The sequence below is a fragment of the Mobula birostris genome, chromosome 4, assembly GCF_030028105.1.
Source record: "Mobula birostris isolate sMobBir1 chromosome 4, sMobBir1.hap1, whole genome shotgun sequence".
Lineage (NCBI taxonomy): Eukaryota > Metazoa > Chordata > Chondrichthyes > Myliobatiformes > Myliobatidae > Mobula > Mobula birostris.
This window is the reverse complement of record NC_092373.1, coordinates 10,072,630-10,090,709: the sequence shown is the minus strand read 5'-3', so window position 1 is coordinate 10,090,709 and position 18,080 is coordinate 10,072,630. Positions and strand designations below refer to the sequence as shown.

General features: G+C 43.8%; 1 protein-coding gene across 1 annotated transcript; it reads left to right on the top strand.

The window, feature by feature from the left end:
* Window positions 1-10,830: 10,830 nt before the first annotated feature.
* Window positions 10,831-17,420, top strand: LOC140195835 (extracellular calcium-sensing receptor-like). The gene is made up of 5 exons (XM_072254471.1): window positions 10,831-11,103; window positions 12,043-12,876; window positions 13,604-13,831; window positions 16,305-16,428; window positions 16,513-17,420. The coding sequence occupies exons 1-5, from the start codon at window positions 10,846-10,848 to the stop codon at window positions 17,418-17,420; spliced, it is 2,352 nt and encodes a 783-aa protein (XP_072110572.1). The 5' UTR covers window positions 10,831-10,845.
* The last annotated feature ends 660 nt before the right edge of the window (window positions 17,421-18,080 follow it).

Sequence of the window (18,080 nt, the reverse complement as noted above, 5' to 3'; positions counted from 1 at the left end):
TAAATGCCCATAGATCCTATTTCTAAGAATCTTTTCCAACAGCTTTCCCACCACAGACGTAAGGCTCACTGGTCTATAGTTACACGGACTATCTCTACTAACTTTTTTGAAAAAGGGGACAACATTCGCCTCCCTCCAATCCTCCGGTACATTCGGTAGGTTCCAATGTGATCCCCTGCATTCTTCTGAATTCTAGTGAGTGCAGACCCAGAACTACCAAACAGTCCTCATACGTTAGTGCCTTCATTCCCGGAATCATCCACGTAAAACTCATCTGGATTCTGTGCAATGACAATACATCCTTTCTGAGATTTATATAAGTCCTAATGCAATCACATTCCTTCTTCAGCACTACCTACCCCTCCACCTATCTTCGTATCTTCTGTCAACTTTGCCACAAAGCCGTCAAATTCCATTATCTAAATCTTTGACAATGTGGAAAGTAGCGGTCCCAAAATGACACCTCAGGTACGTCACTAGTCACCGGCAACCAACCAGAAAAGGCCTCCTGCCTGTCAGCCGGTCCTCCATCCATGTCAGTATATTGCCTGTAATGCATGGAATTTGATCTTGTTCTCCGGCTTCATGTGTAGCACCTTATCAAATGCATTGTGATGATATCGACTTCCTCACCTTTGTCCACATTGCTTGTAACTTCCTCGAAGAACTCTAACAGGTTTCTCAGGTAAGATTTTTCCACAAGACAAACCTGGATGACATTAACCTATTCTATCATTAGTCTCGAATAGGATTCCCGTATGAGCAAGTCCCACTTTTCTGTTTTTCCTGCTATTTTTCCCCTTTCCCAATATCTGTCAAAGTTCCTTCCTGACATAAAATTGAGGAATCTGTGTAATAAACATAGAGGAACTTTAAAGGCATCTCCGGGAGGGGATGCTGGGGTTAGGAACTATTGGCGTTCGTTTTAAACACCTGCAACAATTACAAACCGCAAGTTAAGCAAAGGCCAACAGACAGTAGGTAAATTTAAGCTTTTGATATTTTTGATATTAGGAGAAGGTATAGGAGTAAAGCTTGCAAAATCCCTTAGATCTTTTGATGTTTTCCGAGAGTATTAAAAAGAACAGAAATTTAATTGTTTCCAGTTTTCCAAAGGTCACAGACTCAGTAAAAATGTCTGATGGAATTAAGGGGTTTGTCTGACAGAATTCACAGCAAGAACGGGAAAGATGGGGAACAACAGATCTGTTTATTTATTGGTCCTTTGGACTATCAGAGTCGTCATCTATGCGTGAAGCCGAAAGTGATGGGGCAGATCTCAAATGGAATTCTTGCCGGATAACGGTGCGGACCCTATACAGATTACAGAGGAGGAGGTGTTTGCTGTCTTGAGGCAAATTAAGGCGGATAAATCCCCAGTGCTGGCACGGTGCTCCACCGGACACTGAGGGAAGATAGTGTAGAAATTGCAGGGGCATAGCAAAGATATTTAAAGCAATATTAGCCCCCAGTGAGCTGCTGGAGAATGGCTGGATAGCTAATGTCGTTCATTTGTTCAAGAAAGTCTATAAAAATAAGCTAGGGAATTTCTACTCTGGTGAGCCTGACATCAGCAGTGGCAAAGCTCTTCTGAGCCCTTCGTCGGGATCGGATATATAGGTGATTGGATAGGTAGAGACTGAAGGGATATTCAACGTGGCTTTTTGCTGGTAGGTCTAATTAATCTCATAGTGCTTTTCGAGGAATTTACTCGGAACGCTGATGAACAGAATGTTACTGAACCTACAAGGGAATGTGGTATCTTAGTTCTGGTCCTTTGCAATGAGACAGGTAAAATTAGTAGGTGAAACTCGAACTAGTGTCGGGGATAGGTTCATTAACGGAGATGAGGAGGAGCTGTTTTTTTTTTCAGAGACTGGTGAATCTGTGGAATTCTCTGCCCATTGAGGTAGTGGAGGCTACCTCAGTAAATATATTTAAAGTTAAGTTGGAGAGATTTTGCATAGTTGCCGAATTAAGGGTTATGGGGGAAAGGCAGGTAGGTACAGATGAGGCCATGGCCAGATCAGCCATGATCTTATTGAATGGGGAAGTAGGTTCGATGGGCAAGATGGCCTACTCCTGCTCTTATTTCTTGTGATGAAGACAATGCACTGGCTGCTGCCTACATAACCTGCGTAGCCTTTGACAAGGCCTTTGACTAGACCCTGCGTGGGAGGTTCGTTATGAAGGTCCATTTCCCTGGCATTCAAGGTTGAGCTCGTAAATTAGATTAAAGGTTAGATTCGTAGGAGAAGCTGGTGGGAATGGTAGTAAATGGTTGCCTCTCTGACTGGGGGCCTGTTTCCGGCGATGCATCGCAGGGAGCGTTGTTATTTGTCATCTATCTCAATGGTCTGGCTGATAATATGGTAAACTGGATCAGCAAATTTGCGGATCACACCAAGGTCGGGGCTGGAGCGGAGACCAAGCAAGAACTTGCAGCGGGATTTGAAGCAGCTGGAAAAATGCGCTGAAAATGGCTAACAGCACTTAATGCAGACAAGTGTGAGGTGGTACCATTTCGGAATACCAGCCAAGATAGGTCTTAAACAGTAAACGGTAGGTAATGGAAGGTTGTGGTGGAACAAAGGGATTCCAGAATACAGAAAGTGACACCACAGGTAGGTAGGGTCGTAAAGAAAGCTTTGCGCAACTAACCGTTCATAAATCAGGGTATTTGATACAGGAGTCGGAATGTTATATTGAAATTATATAAGATTGATGGGACTAAGCAGTTTAATTGTTTGACAAGAGTTCAATGGGGCGAAGGGCCTAGTTCTGTGCTGTACCTAGGTCATAGAACGGAAGACGAACTGACGGTAGTCGTCCGAATGCAGGTCGTTGGAACTAGGCAGATTAGTAGTATGTTCGGACCGAAAAAGTCGGAAGAAGCTGTTTTGGTACTCTAGGGATTTTTGCCTTTACGAATAGACTACGGGGCGTAGCTTCGGGGGGCACCAATGTTGAGAATAATAATGTCCGAGTTTTTGCTGCATTTTGAACAGCATTCGTGCTCGGTCTAGTCGCTCCACATGTCATTATTGTCTGATATTTGCAATTCTTCCCAAATGCTCGTCTTGTATGGATTCAGGATACCTGGATTCTGCAAGTGATGTAAGACACTGCAGATGCCGGAATCCGGATTTGTTTTCCTGAATTCTGTTACCTTTGGCGGGGGGCGGGGGGGTGGGGGTTGGACGCGGAGACGCACTCTAACAAACTTTACCGCCAGTCTCTCCATTGATGGAATCTGTGTCTTTAATTGCTTTTTTATATATGTATAGAATGCCTTGGAATTCAACTTTCTCCTACTTGCCAAGGATTTTTCATGCCCCCCTCCTGGCTTTCTATTTCCTTTCTTCAGTTCTTTTCCGGCACCTTTATAATCTTCATATGCTCTGCTTGATCCTAACTTCTGAAGCTTTACATACTTAGCAGGATATAGTATTAATGGTAAGACTCTGATCAGTGTGGAAGATCAGAGGGATCTTGGGGTCGGAGTCCATAGGATGCTCAGAGCCGCTGCGCAGGTTGACTCTGTGGTTAAGAAGGCATAAGGTGTATTGGCCTTCATCAATCGTGGAATCGAATTTAGGAGCCGGGAGGTAATGTCGCAGCTATATAGGACCCTGGTCAGACCCCACTTGGAGTACTGTGCTCATTTCTGGTCACCTCACTACAGGGAGGATGTGGAAACCATAGAAAAGGTGCAGAGGAGGTTTACAAGGATATTGCCTAGATTGGGGAGCATGCGTTATGAGAATAGGTTGAGTGAACTCGGCCTTTTATCCTTGGAGCGATAGAGGATGAGAGGTGACCTGATAGAGGTGTATAAGATGATGAGAGGCATTGATCGTGTGGATAGTCAGAGGCTTTTTCCCAGGGCTGAAATGGCTGCCACAAGAGGGCACAGGTTTAAAGTGCTTGGAAGTAGGTACAGAGGAGATGTCGGGGGTAAGTTTTTTACACAGAGAGTAGTGAGCGCATGGAATGGGCTGCCGGGTACGGTGGTGGACGCGGATACGATAGGGTCTTTTAAGAGATTTTTGGATAGGTAAGTGGTGCTTAGAAAAATAGAAGGCTAACCCTAGTAACTTCTAAGGTAGGGACATGTTCGGCACAACTTTGTGGGCCGAAGCGCCTGCGTTGTGCTGTATGTTTTCTGTGTTTCTATGATTCTACTTTTTCCTGTTTTTCACTAAGTTCATCACCACTCTGGACATCCAGGATTCACATATCTTTCCATCCCTGTTTTTCTTCTATAGTTGTCTCGTACAGAGCATTCTGACAGGCTGCCTCACTGTCTGGTATAGATGGGCTACTTCATGGGACCGAAAGAAGCTGCAGAAGGTTTTAAATCTAGTCAGCTCCATCTTGGGCACTAGCCTGCAAAGTACCCCGGACATCTATAGGGAGTAGTGTCTCAGAAAGGCAGTGTCCAGTATTAAGGACTTCCAGCACCCAGGGCATGCCCTTTTCTGACTGTTACCATCAAGCAGGAGATACAGAAGCCTGAAGACACACACTCAGCGTTTCAAGAACAGCTTCTTCCCCTCTGCCATCCGATTCCTAAATGGATACTGAAGCTTTGGACACCACGTCACTTCTTTTAAAATACAGTATTTCTGATTTTGCACATTTTTAAAAATCTATTCAATAAACGTAATTGATTTACTATCATGGTCCGGATCGGGTTCCCTTTAAATTTACTTGGTTTGTGTTAAGATCCAGACCGTTGACTCCCTGTTTCCCTTTGGTTCGCTGTTTTCCCATGACCCTCGGGCTTGGTGATTGGAGGCAATTTACCTCGGCTGAACTGGCAATTTATAAGTCTCTGGCTTTCAGCCGTTCGGCGCGAGAGCGTTAACAAAGTCACTGCAGCTACTGCGAGCCAATGTCATCTGGCCGGAGCAGGCATTGTCTCCTCCCGAAGCAAGTGCCAGCAAGCCACCGCCCCTCGTCAGTACGGGTCAGCAAAGTTAACCCACTGTGGTGAGTGAAGAGCTCGCCGCGGCTCGGAGCGTACTTGAGCCCAGTTATAGTTCTGTCCATTGTTGTGTGGTCCCCGTATCCATGTCGTGCGTCTAAAAAGGGTCCCGGCCCTGTACCCTGGAAGTGTCCTGACCCCGTGTCAAGAAGAGTCCCGACTCCATCCTGTGTCTAAGGAGGATTCCCGGCTCTATGTTTTATGTCCTGTGTCTGTGACTGTCCCGTGAATAAGAAGAGTTCTTGGCCCCGGCGGCTCCCAATACCAAGTCCTGGCCCCGGCGGCTCCCAGTACCAAGTCCTGGCCCCGGCGGCTCCCAGTACCAAGACCTGGCCCCGGCGGCTCCCAGTACCAAGACCTGGCCCCGGCGGCTCCCAGTACCAAGACCTGGCCCCGGCGGCACCCAGTACCAAGTCCTGGCCCCGGCGGCTCCCAGTACCAAGTCCTGGCCCCGGCGGCTCCCAGTACCAAGTCCTGGCCCCGGCGGCTCCCAGTGCCAAGTCCTGGCCCTGACCCTTAGCCCCTGCGTAGTCCAAGGCCTGAGTCCTTGTCCATTACGCTAGTCCTGCTTCTGCTTTGCTCTCCATGTAACGAGCAATAAACTTAATTTAAGTTAACCTCACAAGAGGTGTTTGTGTCTTGCATTTGGGTCCGCCATCAGCGCCCACCATTGTGACATTTACATGTTTATTTATTATTATGTTTTATTTTATTTATTATTTTTTCTCTCTCTGCTAGATTATGTATTGCAATGAACTGTTGCTGCTAAGTTAACAAATTTCACGTCACATGCCGGTGATAATAAACCTGGTTCTGATTCTGATTCCTTCGAGCAGGAACATGCCTTTCCTGAAAACTGCGCAAATGATCTTTAAGTAACCTCCTCATATATGATGTGGACTTGCCAGTAAAAGAAAACCTAGTGCATGAATATGTAAACTAGATCAGCAGATATACGGATGACACCAACATAAGGGGTGTGGTGACGAGCGAATAAGACTATCAAAGCTTGCAACGGTATTTTTATCAGCTGAAAAATAGCGCTAAAATGGCAGGTAGAATTTAATGACGACTAGTGTGAGGTGTTGCACGGGGGAGTGCGCTGGAAGAAAGTGGACTGGGAATACGGAAAATGTAGACACAGGTATACAGGGTCATAAAGAAAGTTTTCGGCGCATTTGGCTTCATAAAACAATGTATTGAATGCATATTCGGTATGTTATGTTGAGACACACTCACGTCCCCCTCTACATCAACGGAGCTGTAGTGGAGCGTGTATCAAGCTTCAAATTCCTTGGTATCCACATTTCCGAGGATCTCACCTGGTCCCTGAACTCCTCCATCCTAGTCAAAAAGGCGCAACAGTGCCTTTATTTCCTGCGGAGCATCAAGAAAGCTCACCTCTGTCCCAGGATACTGACGGACTTTTACCGCTGTACCATTAAGAGCATACTCACCAACTGCATCTCAGTGTGGTATGTCAATTGTCCTGTATCGGACCGCAAAGCACTCCAGCGTGTGGTGAAAACTGCCCAGTGGATTATCGGCACCCAATTGCCCACCATTGAGAACATCTACCATAAACGCTGCCTGGGCAGGGCGAAAAGCATTATTAAGGATGCATCTCACCCTAACCATGGACTTTTTACTCTCCTCCCATCTGGTAGACGCTACACGAACCTCCGCTCCCGCACCAGCAGGCACAGGAAGAGCTTCTTCCCTGAGGCTGTGACCCTGCTGAACCTCACATCACAGCCTAAGCAGTATTGCACCCATATTGTACTGTCTCAGTACTTTTATATTTGTGTGCTGTAGCACTTACTTTTTCTTCGTAGTTATTTTGTAAATAACACTATTCTTTGCATTTCTGGTCAGATGTTAACTGCGTTTCATTCACTTTGTATCTGTACTCGGCACAATGACAATAAAGCTGAATCTAATCTAATCTAATCTAATCTAAACAATGAGACCAGGCGGATAACTGGTTCTCCACCAGTTATCCACCTAGATGGTCCGATGGGCTGATTCCTTGCTGTCGTGTTCTATGACTCTATGAATATGACACTATGTACATGGATGAGAGGGGTATGGAGTGTAATGGTCTGAATGCAGGTAATTGGAACTAGACGAAGTAATGGTTTATCTGGATTACATGGGTCAAAGAGCGTCTTTTGTTGCTGTTGTTTTCTGACAACGAGTAGAATAAGGGGCGGAGGACGCAGTTTTTTGGGGGGAGCGTCAATTTTGAGAGTAATTGTGGTGGAGGTTTTGCAGCATCTAGAAAAGAATTCGCGCTCAGTAGCAGCCTCCCACACTAATTCCTCCACATGTCATTACTGTATTGTTTTTTTTTTTAATTCGTGTCTTGTGTGATTCAGGATGCAATACAGAATTCAGATTTCAGATGCTGGAATCTGGATTGATTCTTGCCTGCATTCTGTCGGCTTCTTGAGGGCAGAGATGCACTGTAACAGATTTTGTGTTCAACTTCAGTCTCCCTGTTGATGAAATACTGTAAGTAAACTAATATTCTGTAGTTACTATTAAATATATAATTAATTTCAGTCTTCCATGATAGGACCAGGGGGCTAACGACTGAATTACATTTCAAGTGTCAACTATTAGCTATACGAAACCTTCATGCTCTTGAGGTTTCTTCTTGTTTCTTAGTAAAATGTTTACTCTCTCCTGGGAGTACAGAGTTGCCTGCTTATTCGCTGTGAAATTCCTCACCTGTTAGCCAGATGTACCTACATCAATACCTGAGCCCCTCGTGTACCATGTCATCATCAGAGACTTAATACATTACAATAGTTGTCGCAGCTGTAAAGCGCTTTGAGACGTCTTCAGATGTTTGATTGAGACAATATAAATTCGTTTTCTTCCCTCTAATCGTGACAGGTCTCTGCGACTGAGCAATGCCTCCGTATCTGCTTCTGTTGTTGCTCACTGCTTCACCAGAAACGCATGGAATCCTCTGCAGGCGTCGAGCAAAAGTCAATTTGCCCGACTTGTTCAAGAATGGAGATATCATTATCGGCGGAATATTCCCAATGCACTTGGATCTGATTCACGACTTCCATTCATTTACCTTTTCCCCAAAAAACACTGTGTGCAAAAAGTGAGTTTACTTCCTCTGGCCTGGCAATTCTTCATCACTCCGTCTTGTAGAAATTGCTCTTACCCAGAGATTAGATCTTTTAATTCGAAAGCTAACTATCATTTGGAAAATTTACGTACCGTTACCGTTGTCTAGTAGAGTTACTGATGCAGCATGTTAAAATCGTAATTTTAACTTTGTTAATCAACGTAAAGTAGTCAAATTAATGGTCACCAAAAGCTTCTTGTGTCTACATATGCATATCTGTTTGTTATTCAACTCTTTGTTTCATTCCACGCGATTCAGAAAGAAATATAAAGAATGTGATTTTAAAGGAAAAAGAATAGTATTTTTCTCCCTTTCAGTGATCAGAGAAAAACACGTTCAGAATTGTTTTTCCAGCTAGCGGTAAGTTCCTTGATTATGTTGGCTACTTTATCGAGGCAGCGAGAAACGTATACCCGGCGGGGATATTACCTTCCATGGCACGTTGATAAATTATGTACCACAGCGCAGGATTTGGAATTCTGTACAGATGAAAGGGGACATCCGGCCGTATGTCTAAGGCACGTTATTTAGCATGGTTGGTTCGGCACCAGTTCATGATTATCCACTGTGATGCTACACGCTGTACTGTTCGTTATTTCATGAGAGATCTTGGGTATGCTTTGAATGACATATAATCAGTGAAGAGGTAAAAGACAGTGACTGATAGAATATGGAATTTTAATATTAAAAATTACTAACTGCTGGGGGAACTCGGCAGGTCAGGCAAAATAAGTGGTTAAAAATGAACAGTCGACACTTAAGGCCTTTCATTGGAATTGTATCCTACCGGACCCATTAAGTTCCTCCAATAGCTCTAATTCATTTTCTTAAAATAATTAACTGTGTCAGTCATCGTGGCATAGGGGAGGATTTCACGAATTCTTCGTTGAAATCTAAAGTGGTATTTAACAACTCATGCAGCATCTATACAGGGTAATAGACGGTAAAGGGTTTGGGTCTAAATCCCTCAATCCGGATTGAAAAGTAAGTGAGCCGTAATAAGATGATGGCGAGAGGATGGGGGTGGTAGGAGGATGGAGCACAAGCCGACAGGTGATAAGTGAGACCAGATAAGAAGGAAGATGGGTGTGTGGGGAAATGAGATGAAGTAAAGTCGGGAAAAATGCCCAAGGGGTGAGCTCCTTGATTATGTTGGTTACTTTATCGAGGCAGCGAGAAATGTGCACATGGCGGGGTTGGTAGCTTCCACGGTATCCTCAACACGCCGCAGTATTGTTGTCCAGGGTAGAGAAGTTGCCATACCTCGTCACACTATATCCCGATGGAATACTTTTTATGATGCATTGATAAACTTCTTAAATGGCAAAGGCGAATTGACAGGTCGTGCCAGTTTCTCAATGGAGATGACATTGGTATTTTGCCTTCCTATTTAATTGCCAAACGGACAACCAGTATCATTTTCCCTGAATTGAAATGTACAGTACTATGTCGCATATGTTAAGGTAAGAGAGGGAGTAATTTCAAAGTGGAGATACGAGTGTTATTGTGTACAGAGGGTGGTGTGTGCTGAATGCGCGGCCAGGGATTATAGTGGGGGCATATAATGTACAATATAAACGCTTGGGGCTCTTAGTTAGGCACAGGGATGTGCAGAGAATGGAGGGCTGTGGACATTGTATAGGTGGAAGGGGTTACTTTAGTGAGGCATGGAATTAGCACAACTGTTCTGTGAACTAAGCTGAACTATTCTACGTTCTATGTGTATTGAAATTACTGGAAAATACCAAGTATATTTATATTATGATGAGCTTTGATGAAGGGTCTCAGATTGAAATGCCGACTATTTATTCTTTTCCATAGATGCTGACTGACCTGGTGAGTTCCTCTAGCATATTGTGTGTGTTACTCAGGATTTCCAACATTGGTAGAATTTCTTGAGTTTCTATAAAGATTTATTGGTGCTTGTCCACGAAGAATTTAAATTACCATAATTTGTGTCCGTATCATCTGTAGTCAGCGTTGCCGGAATGTAACACCTCTTACGGATGTTTCCTATCATTCGCTGTCAATAAACTGATTATGACAGGGCTACCACATAAATTCCCATCACCTAACCGCACTCCGTCCTCGTTACAAAAATACAAGAGGTTCTGCAGATGTTGGAAATCTTGAGCAACACCCACAAATTACTGAAGGAACTCGGCGGCTGAGGTGGCATCTAGGGAGGCTCTTCGTCAAAACTGGAAAGGCTGCTGCTCTCCGAATCTGCGACTTGTGAAATACTGTCCCCTTCCTTTCCAGTCCTGACAAAGGGCCTCGGTGCAAAGAGTCAAGTGTTCACTTCCCTTCGTAGAAACAGCTCAGCATGCTGAGTTAAGTCAGCATTTTGTGTCTGTTGCTTTATCTTCGTTATCCACGTACTTGTGAAGTCGGCCGCGTCCTAGTAAGAATATGATTCCATTCGAACCCTCTCCTGGAAGGTCCGTAGAATCTTGTTTACTGTAAAATGAATTTGCTTTTTTTTTTAACCGGTGAAATTACAATCAGTGTGTCGCCGGGGCCGAGGTCCGTTCTCTGAACACGCTTTATCGACAAGAAAATTTTTTCATTTTAAATCTTCAAGATTCAATTTTCAAGATTGTTTAATGTCATTTCCGGAAAGCATTAGTCATCTGAAGACTTTTATCACCTCATCTTATATTTATCCCACAGTTTTTGGTTTGCAAGCTTCCAACGGGTGCAAACTATGATTTTTGCCATTGAAGAGATAAACAAGAATGAGAATCTCCTCCCAGGGATCACACTCGGGTATCAGATCCACGATGACTGTTCGAACCCCACGATCGCCTCGAAGGCAGCGCTCGCTTTGATCAACGGAGAAGATGAATCAATTGAATTCCCTCAATGTCGAGGTTCCTCCAACGTCGCTGCCATTGTTGGCTGCGAAATTTCTACAAATTCCATCGTAACCGCCAGGACAATCGGTTCCTTCGGGATTCCGCTGGTAATGTCTCAAATATTTGTCTGCATTTTTTTGCATTGAAACAACGATCTCCTTACATATATAGCTTGCGTTTTTACTGCATGGAAATATTCCAGAAAGTGATACACCATTCACAGTAATAAACAGTAGAAATGTTAGCTTATGCTCTGTTATTTCTCCCTGTAGTAAAACATAGAACACAGAACATTGAGCAGTCAAAACCCAGAACATTCCATTCGGCCGATGGATTCTGCCGGAATAATTAAAGTATTATTTAAATAACTAACTAAACTAGTCCCTTTTGTCCACACAATGTCAATGCCCGTCCGTTCTCTGCCCATTCAAGTACTCAACTAAGAGACTCTCAAAGGCCTCTATCGTATTTACTTTCCTCGCCACATCAGACAGCATATTCCAGGCAACGAACAACCTGTAGAAAAAAATGCCTGGCACGTTTCCATTGACCTTTCCCATCTCTCACTTTAAATGTCTGCACTGTAGCGTGAGACATTTAAACACGAGGAGGAAAAAAATCACCGCAGAGTGCTCTGTATATAACTCTCATAGTCCTATACATTTCTGTTATGATTGCCCTCATGCTCCAGCGCTCCAGGAAAATTAACCCAAGTTTCTCAAAAACTCCTACAGCATATGCCATCTAACCGAGGCAGCAACATGGTAATCGTGGCCAGCACCTCCTCCAAAGCCATTGCATCGTTCCTATAACTGAACGAACAAAGATGACAGCGGTAATCCCGATGTGGCTAACTGGAGGTTTATTACAAGAGTAATACATAAGTAGTGACATGCCAGTAACATCTGTATGTTTTTCATGTTGCACATTCATGTACCATTGTGTACAATCGTGAGAAGATTCACAAAGAAACGATCGATATGTATCAGTCATTTATAGTCTAAAGCCGGACACAGATATTCATCTATTGGCCTCCTTCTCAACAGGTTAGTTACTACTCCACCTGTTCCTGTCTCGGCGATAAGACAGAATACCCCACGTTTTTTAGAACTATCCCCAGTGACGAGTACCAGTCCAAACTCATTGCTGAACTGGTGAGAACCTTTGGCTGGACTTGGATTGGAACTATTAGAAGTAACACCGACTACGGTAATTCCGGAATGCAAGGATTTGTGGAACATGTGGAAAAGTTTGGGGTTTGCATTGCCTACTCCGAGTCATTTTACAGGACAGACCCGCCGGAAAAAATCAGCAGAATTGTCCAGGTGATTAAACAGGCGTCTACTAAAGTGGTAGTGGCCTTTGTTAACGTTGGTGATATGCGAATTTTATTGAATGAAATTTTGCGTCAAAATGTCACCGGTATACAGTGGATTGGAAGTGAGGCGTGGGTGACAGCAGATCTTCTCCTCCCAGAAGAAAGAGTAATTTATCTCGCAGGTACAATCGGTCCAACCACCCGCAGGACAGAGATAGATGATCTCAGAGATTATCTTCGTAAAGTCCATCCTTCTAAGTTTCCTGGAAATATTTTGGTGACGGAGTTTTGGGAAAATTTATTCACCTGCTCTTTTGCCACAGACAATGGGACAAGCCCGGGGAATTCCACGGGTCAAGTTCGGCAATGTACAGGGAAGGAGCAGATAGAAGGGATAGAAAATGCCTACATTCCCGAAATAATGGACGGGAGCTCATACCACGTGTATACTGCGGTCTACTCCATCGCTCACGCTCTCCACAATCTGTTAACCTGTGTCGAAGGCGACGGACCCTTTGCGAAGAACACCTGCGCGCATATAGCAAATTTCGAGCCGTGGCAGGTAGGCATGCAATTCCTTTGTTGAAGCAAGCACCTCATTGAGAAAGCCATTTGGTATGAATACATTTTGAAACATATATTGTGTTCTATTTTCATTTGCGGGTATTCAACCACTGTCCTCTATATTTTAATCATATAACCTTTGTGATGGTCAAATATGTATTCACCTAAAATGATTTCCAAACGTATCGAACGTATCTAATCTGTTAATCAGTGGGGAGCAGTTCAATTAATGCACTGAGATGCAATTTCCTCCAACCATAATATAATTCACACTTAGATACTTTTTTTTTTCTGTATAGCAGCTTCCTGTGAATTTTATTATTCTTTATTGGGAAATGCCAAGGGCCATCTCACAGACGGTGCATTAAACCGGGCTGTACTCTTGCGATTTTGCAGTGATGTACAGGCCTAGAGCAAGAGCATAAATTTCTATGTAGATCTACAACGGACAGCTTCTTATTCAGTGTTCATGTTTGTGGATCCAAGACAATTATGTTATTCCTTAAACATCCTCCACCCTCCTCGGCAGTCTCAAGTATACAGTACATCTCTTCTGTACGTGGTACTTACTGCGCAACACATTTCAATCATGTGCGTTTACGGCAAATTTGAATGTCTTAATTTAAGTGGACGGAATCCACGCCTCGATTAAAGAATAGCCGTCCTTGCTTTTTTACCTACCCTCTCCTCACTACCACACCACCATCCCCCCCCCCACCCTCCAGTTACTGCACTACCTCCGCACGGTGAATTTCACTGCGAAGACTGGAGAAGCCGTATATTTCGATGAAAATGGAGACCCAGTGCCAAGATATGAATTTGTGAACTTACAAAGGAATTTCAAGGGAAGTGTCGACATCGTATATGTCGGATCTTATGATGGCTCGGCTCCGCCAGGGAGCAAACTGATGATGAATGTCGGCGATATCATGTGGAGCACTACCGGAAATACGGTAGGGCCTTCTTTTACCTTCCATTTTCGCTGCTGAAATGGAAAGTAGTTGCATTTCCGGGATATGGGCGATATAGTAGAAACAGATATTGTTGATAATACCCTAGCGTAATGTAATATAAAGTGCAGTCTCGATAGTTTGGTCTGTTTTCTTAAGAGTTTAGAAAAACGAGACATTCTGATGAAGAGTACTGATGAAGGGTCTCGACCCAAAAAGTCGACTGCATACTCTTTTCCATGGATGCTGCCTGGAGAGCTAAGTTCCTCCAGCTTCTTGTATGCTGCTCTGGATTCTCAAAGTTTCACTTTTGAAGGCCTTCCATTTAACGAGTACACCTTTGCCAGAAAACAATCTCACCGAACGCACACTTGCCAGATGTTTTTCATGCCATTGTAATTAATCTTTCTACGATTTAGAATATCGACCCGAGCACCAGACCTAATCTTCTTCATAATTATTTTAAACCAAGGGCATTATATTCACTAGATGCAGTTTACCCCCATACAAACATCTGTCTCTTATTCCCTCATAGAAGATGTGGAATCCCACTCGCTCCAGTTAAGATGAAGGAAGCTTTCCTGAACATTCTTGACAAACCTTCTTCCATCCATCCCTTTTATGGTATCGGGGTCCCAGTGAATATGTGAAAAGTTAAAATCATTCTACTATCACAACCTTATAATTCTTGCAGCAGTCTGCTATCTCTCTACAAATTTACTCTTCTAAATCCCGCACGCTGTTGAGTGGTCGATAATATAACCTCATGAATATGCTCATCCCTTTCTTATTCCCTAGTTTCACCCATATGGTCTCAATAGACGATGTCTCGAGTCGGTCATTTCTGAGCACTGTCCTGGCATCTTCCTTGACTAGTAATGCCATCCCTCCTCTTTTCTTTACTCCCGCTATATCACGTCTAAAACAAAGGAATCCTGGGACGTTCGGTTGCCATACCTGCGCCTCCTAAAAACAAGTCTTACTTATGGCTACAATGTCATACCTCCACGTGCAGATCCATGCCCTAAGCTCAACCATCTTTCCTTGCATTGGAATATATACAACACAAAACGTTAGTCCCACCAAGATTAACCCTCTTATTCCACACTTGGCATATAGGCTTAACAACATCGTTTCCTCCAACCACTCCGCTATCTGCTCTGATACCAATCACCAAACCAAACCCGTACTGCACTAGCAAACCTTCCCGCAAGGAAATTAGTCACCTTCCGTTTCAGTGCAAACCATTCCTTTTTGTACTGGTCACATCCTCCCAGAAGAGAGCCCAAAAAAAATATGAAGCCATCCCTCCAGCGCCAACTCCTTAGCTATGTGTTAAACTGTTTATCCTTCCTACTTATATTTATATTTTTCTGACATATTTATTGACATGCAACATGGAGTAGCCTCCGCCTTGCAATCTCCTAATTTAATCCCAGTCTAATCACGGGACAATTTTGAATAACCAATGAACCTACCAACTGGTTCGACTTTGGAGCATCCACAGCCAAACCATCGCGTTTCTGGTCTCTCCAGAGCGCAGCACAGGGAGCAATCTTGAGATCACAACCAAAGAGGCCCTTTCCCGTAACTTAGCAGAAAGCTCCCTCAACAGAGTTTGCAGGACCTCGTCACCCTTCCTACCCATATAATGGGTGCCACCGTGGACTTCTCACCTTCACACATAAGAACGCTCTTGACTCGTTCCGAGATTACCTTGACTTTGGCAGCTGGGAAGCAACATACCATCTGGAAATCTTCTTTTGGTCCACAAAACCACCTGTCTGTTCCCCTAACCAATGGGTAGATCCCTTATCTCTACAACTCGCCACTTCACCCCAAGCCCAACCCCCTCCCTTCGAAGACTCAGTGCCAGAGATCTGAACGCCGTGGTTTCTCTCTGCTTGGTCATCCCCATCCCCTGAATACCTAATGCGGTAATCGGTTGTTGGCTGTCCCCATTCCACATCTTGCCCGTCACTCAGTTACCTGTGACCTACAACTTGGTTGTAACTATCTCCCCATATAACCTGGCAATCAACGCCTCTTTTTCTGGAATGATCCGGAACTCCGGTATAAACTGTTGCATAGAATTAGAACGTAGTTCACTGTCTCCGTTTCTAATATGGACGCCTTCTATGGGAGTTTATTGATCTGTGACCATTTAACACTCCTTATTCACTGACTTCAGGCGAAACTTTGCTGATTTCAAACTTTATAATCCATCCTCTTTGATATGAGTCAAAACACCCGTTTCTCCAGTTCGGCTGTGTAGCCATTTTAGCAACCTCCGCTTGTGCCTTCACATCGCTCGAGCATAATATTGCCCAGATTTAAATTAGTTCAACGTTCATTGGACGTTTTAATTTTCTTTTATTTAACAAGCTTCATTTTATTTTTGTCTGCTGTTTTGCATGTTTCATGCGTGCATTTACACATCCAACGGATACTATCAGGATGTTTTCTCTTGTTTCAGATCCCGCGAGCAATTTGCTCAGAGCCCTGTCTTCCGGGAGCAAGAAAAGTCAGCCGGAAAGGGCAGCCGATATGTTGTTTTGACTGTGCAGAGTGCGCCGATGGTGAGTTCAGCAACGCCACTGGTAAGTGATGAGACGAACGCAATGTCTTTCAACTCCGCAGTTCTGTGCTCACACACATTTTCATGTCAAATTATTATTTTCCAGATTCCGCGGATTGTATCAAGTGTCCATCGGAATACTGGTCCAATGAGGCAAAAACTCAATGTGTCCTGAAGAAGGTGGAGTTCCTTTCCTTTGGAGAAGTTCTAGGGGTTGTATTAGTGACGCTTTCTCTAGTAGGAGTGATTTTTACTTTGGCCACCGCCGCCATTTTCTACCGACACCGAGAAACGCCCATAGTCAAAGCGAACAACTCCGAACTCAGCTTCCTGCTTCTCTTCGCCCTCCTGCTTTGCTTCATTTGCTCGCTTGCCTTCATTGGAGAACCATCCGGCTGGTCTTGCATGTTGCGTCGGACAGCATTCGGAGTTGTGTTCGTTCTCAGCATTTCCTGCATCTTGAGCAAAACCATCCTTGTCGTGGTTGCCTTTAAAGCAACTCTCCCCAACAGCAGCGTGATGAACTGGTTCGGACCCGGGCAGCAACGCTTGGGCGTCTGCATCCTTACTTTTCTGCAAGGTTTAGTTTGTGTTGTCTGGCTAAGCGTGTCACCCCCTTATCCCCTGAAAAATATGAAACATTACAGAGACATCATTATTCTGGAATGTGATGTTGGCTCATTGATCGGCTTTTACGTAGTCTCTGTCTATGTTGCGCTGTTGTCTATGGTGTGTTTAGTGCTTGCATTCCTTGCCCGGAAACTTCCGGACAGCTTCAACGATGCTAAGTACATCACTTTCAGCATGCTGATCTTTTGCGCTGTTTGGATAACTTTTATTCCTGCTTATGTGAGCTCTCCAGGAAAGTACACAGTGGCTGTAGAAGTGTTCGCTATCTGGGCATCGAGCTTCGGTCTGCTCGTCTGTATTTTTGGACCGAAATGTTACATTATCTTGCTGAAGCCGGATAGTAATACAAAGAAACATATGATGGCGAAAGGGACTTCTCTGTAGCTACCAGCGGCCCTTCGTATCAGTTTTGCTTTAGTGTGTATAATCCGCAGTTATTATTATATTTATTTATTCAGAAATGTAGCAGGTTAATAGGTCCTTCTAGTCAACCTAGAAGGAACGAGCTCAATTGCACCCATTTGACCATTAACCTACTAACCCGCAAGTCTTTGGAATGAGGGAGAAAATCAGAGTACGGGAAGAACGTACAAAGTCTTTACAGATAATGGTGGAATTGAACCCGCTCACTGCTTCTGTCAGAGCATTACGCTAACCACTACACTACCGTGCCGCCTACAAAACGTAGTGATTATATATAGCTTTGATTCTTTATATATCCATATATATCGGCAGGTTAATATTCTGAGAATTTAAACTATTTAAAATCTTCTGTAAATTGTTTATATTGGAGTGTGCGAAATTTTAACACAGAAGTGGACAAAGAACTAAATTTGACATCAGATTTACATATCTGATTACTTCATGATTAACTTTTACGGGTTGAAACTTTCCCACTGCCGGTAGTGATTTCAAATTTACACAATTGTTCTGTCAGCTACAATGGAACTTTTGGAAAACTAAACATTGCGTCGTCCTAATTCAACAATGACTGAGTAATGGAGGGAATTCTTAACAGGTCTCTGTTTTAGAAAGTTTAAGTTG

Coding starts and splice junctions, on each gene's coding strand:
- LOC140195835 (XM_072254471.1), top strand. CDS start 10,846: ATGATTTTTGCCATTGAAGAGATAAACAAGAATGAGAATCTCCTCCCA. Junction 13,832..16,304: donor GGAGCACTACCGGAAATACG/GTAGGGCCTTCT, acceptor CTCTTGTTTCAG/ATCCCGCGAGCAATTTGCTC. Junction 16,429..16,512: donor TGAGTTCAGCAACGCCACTG/GTAAGTGATGAG, acceptor ATTATTTTCCAG/ATTCCGCGGATTGTATCAAG.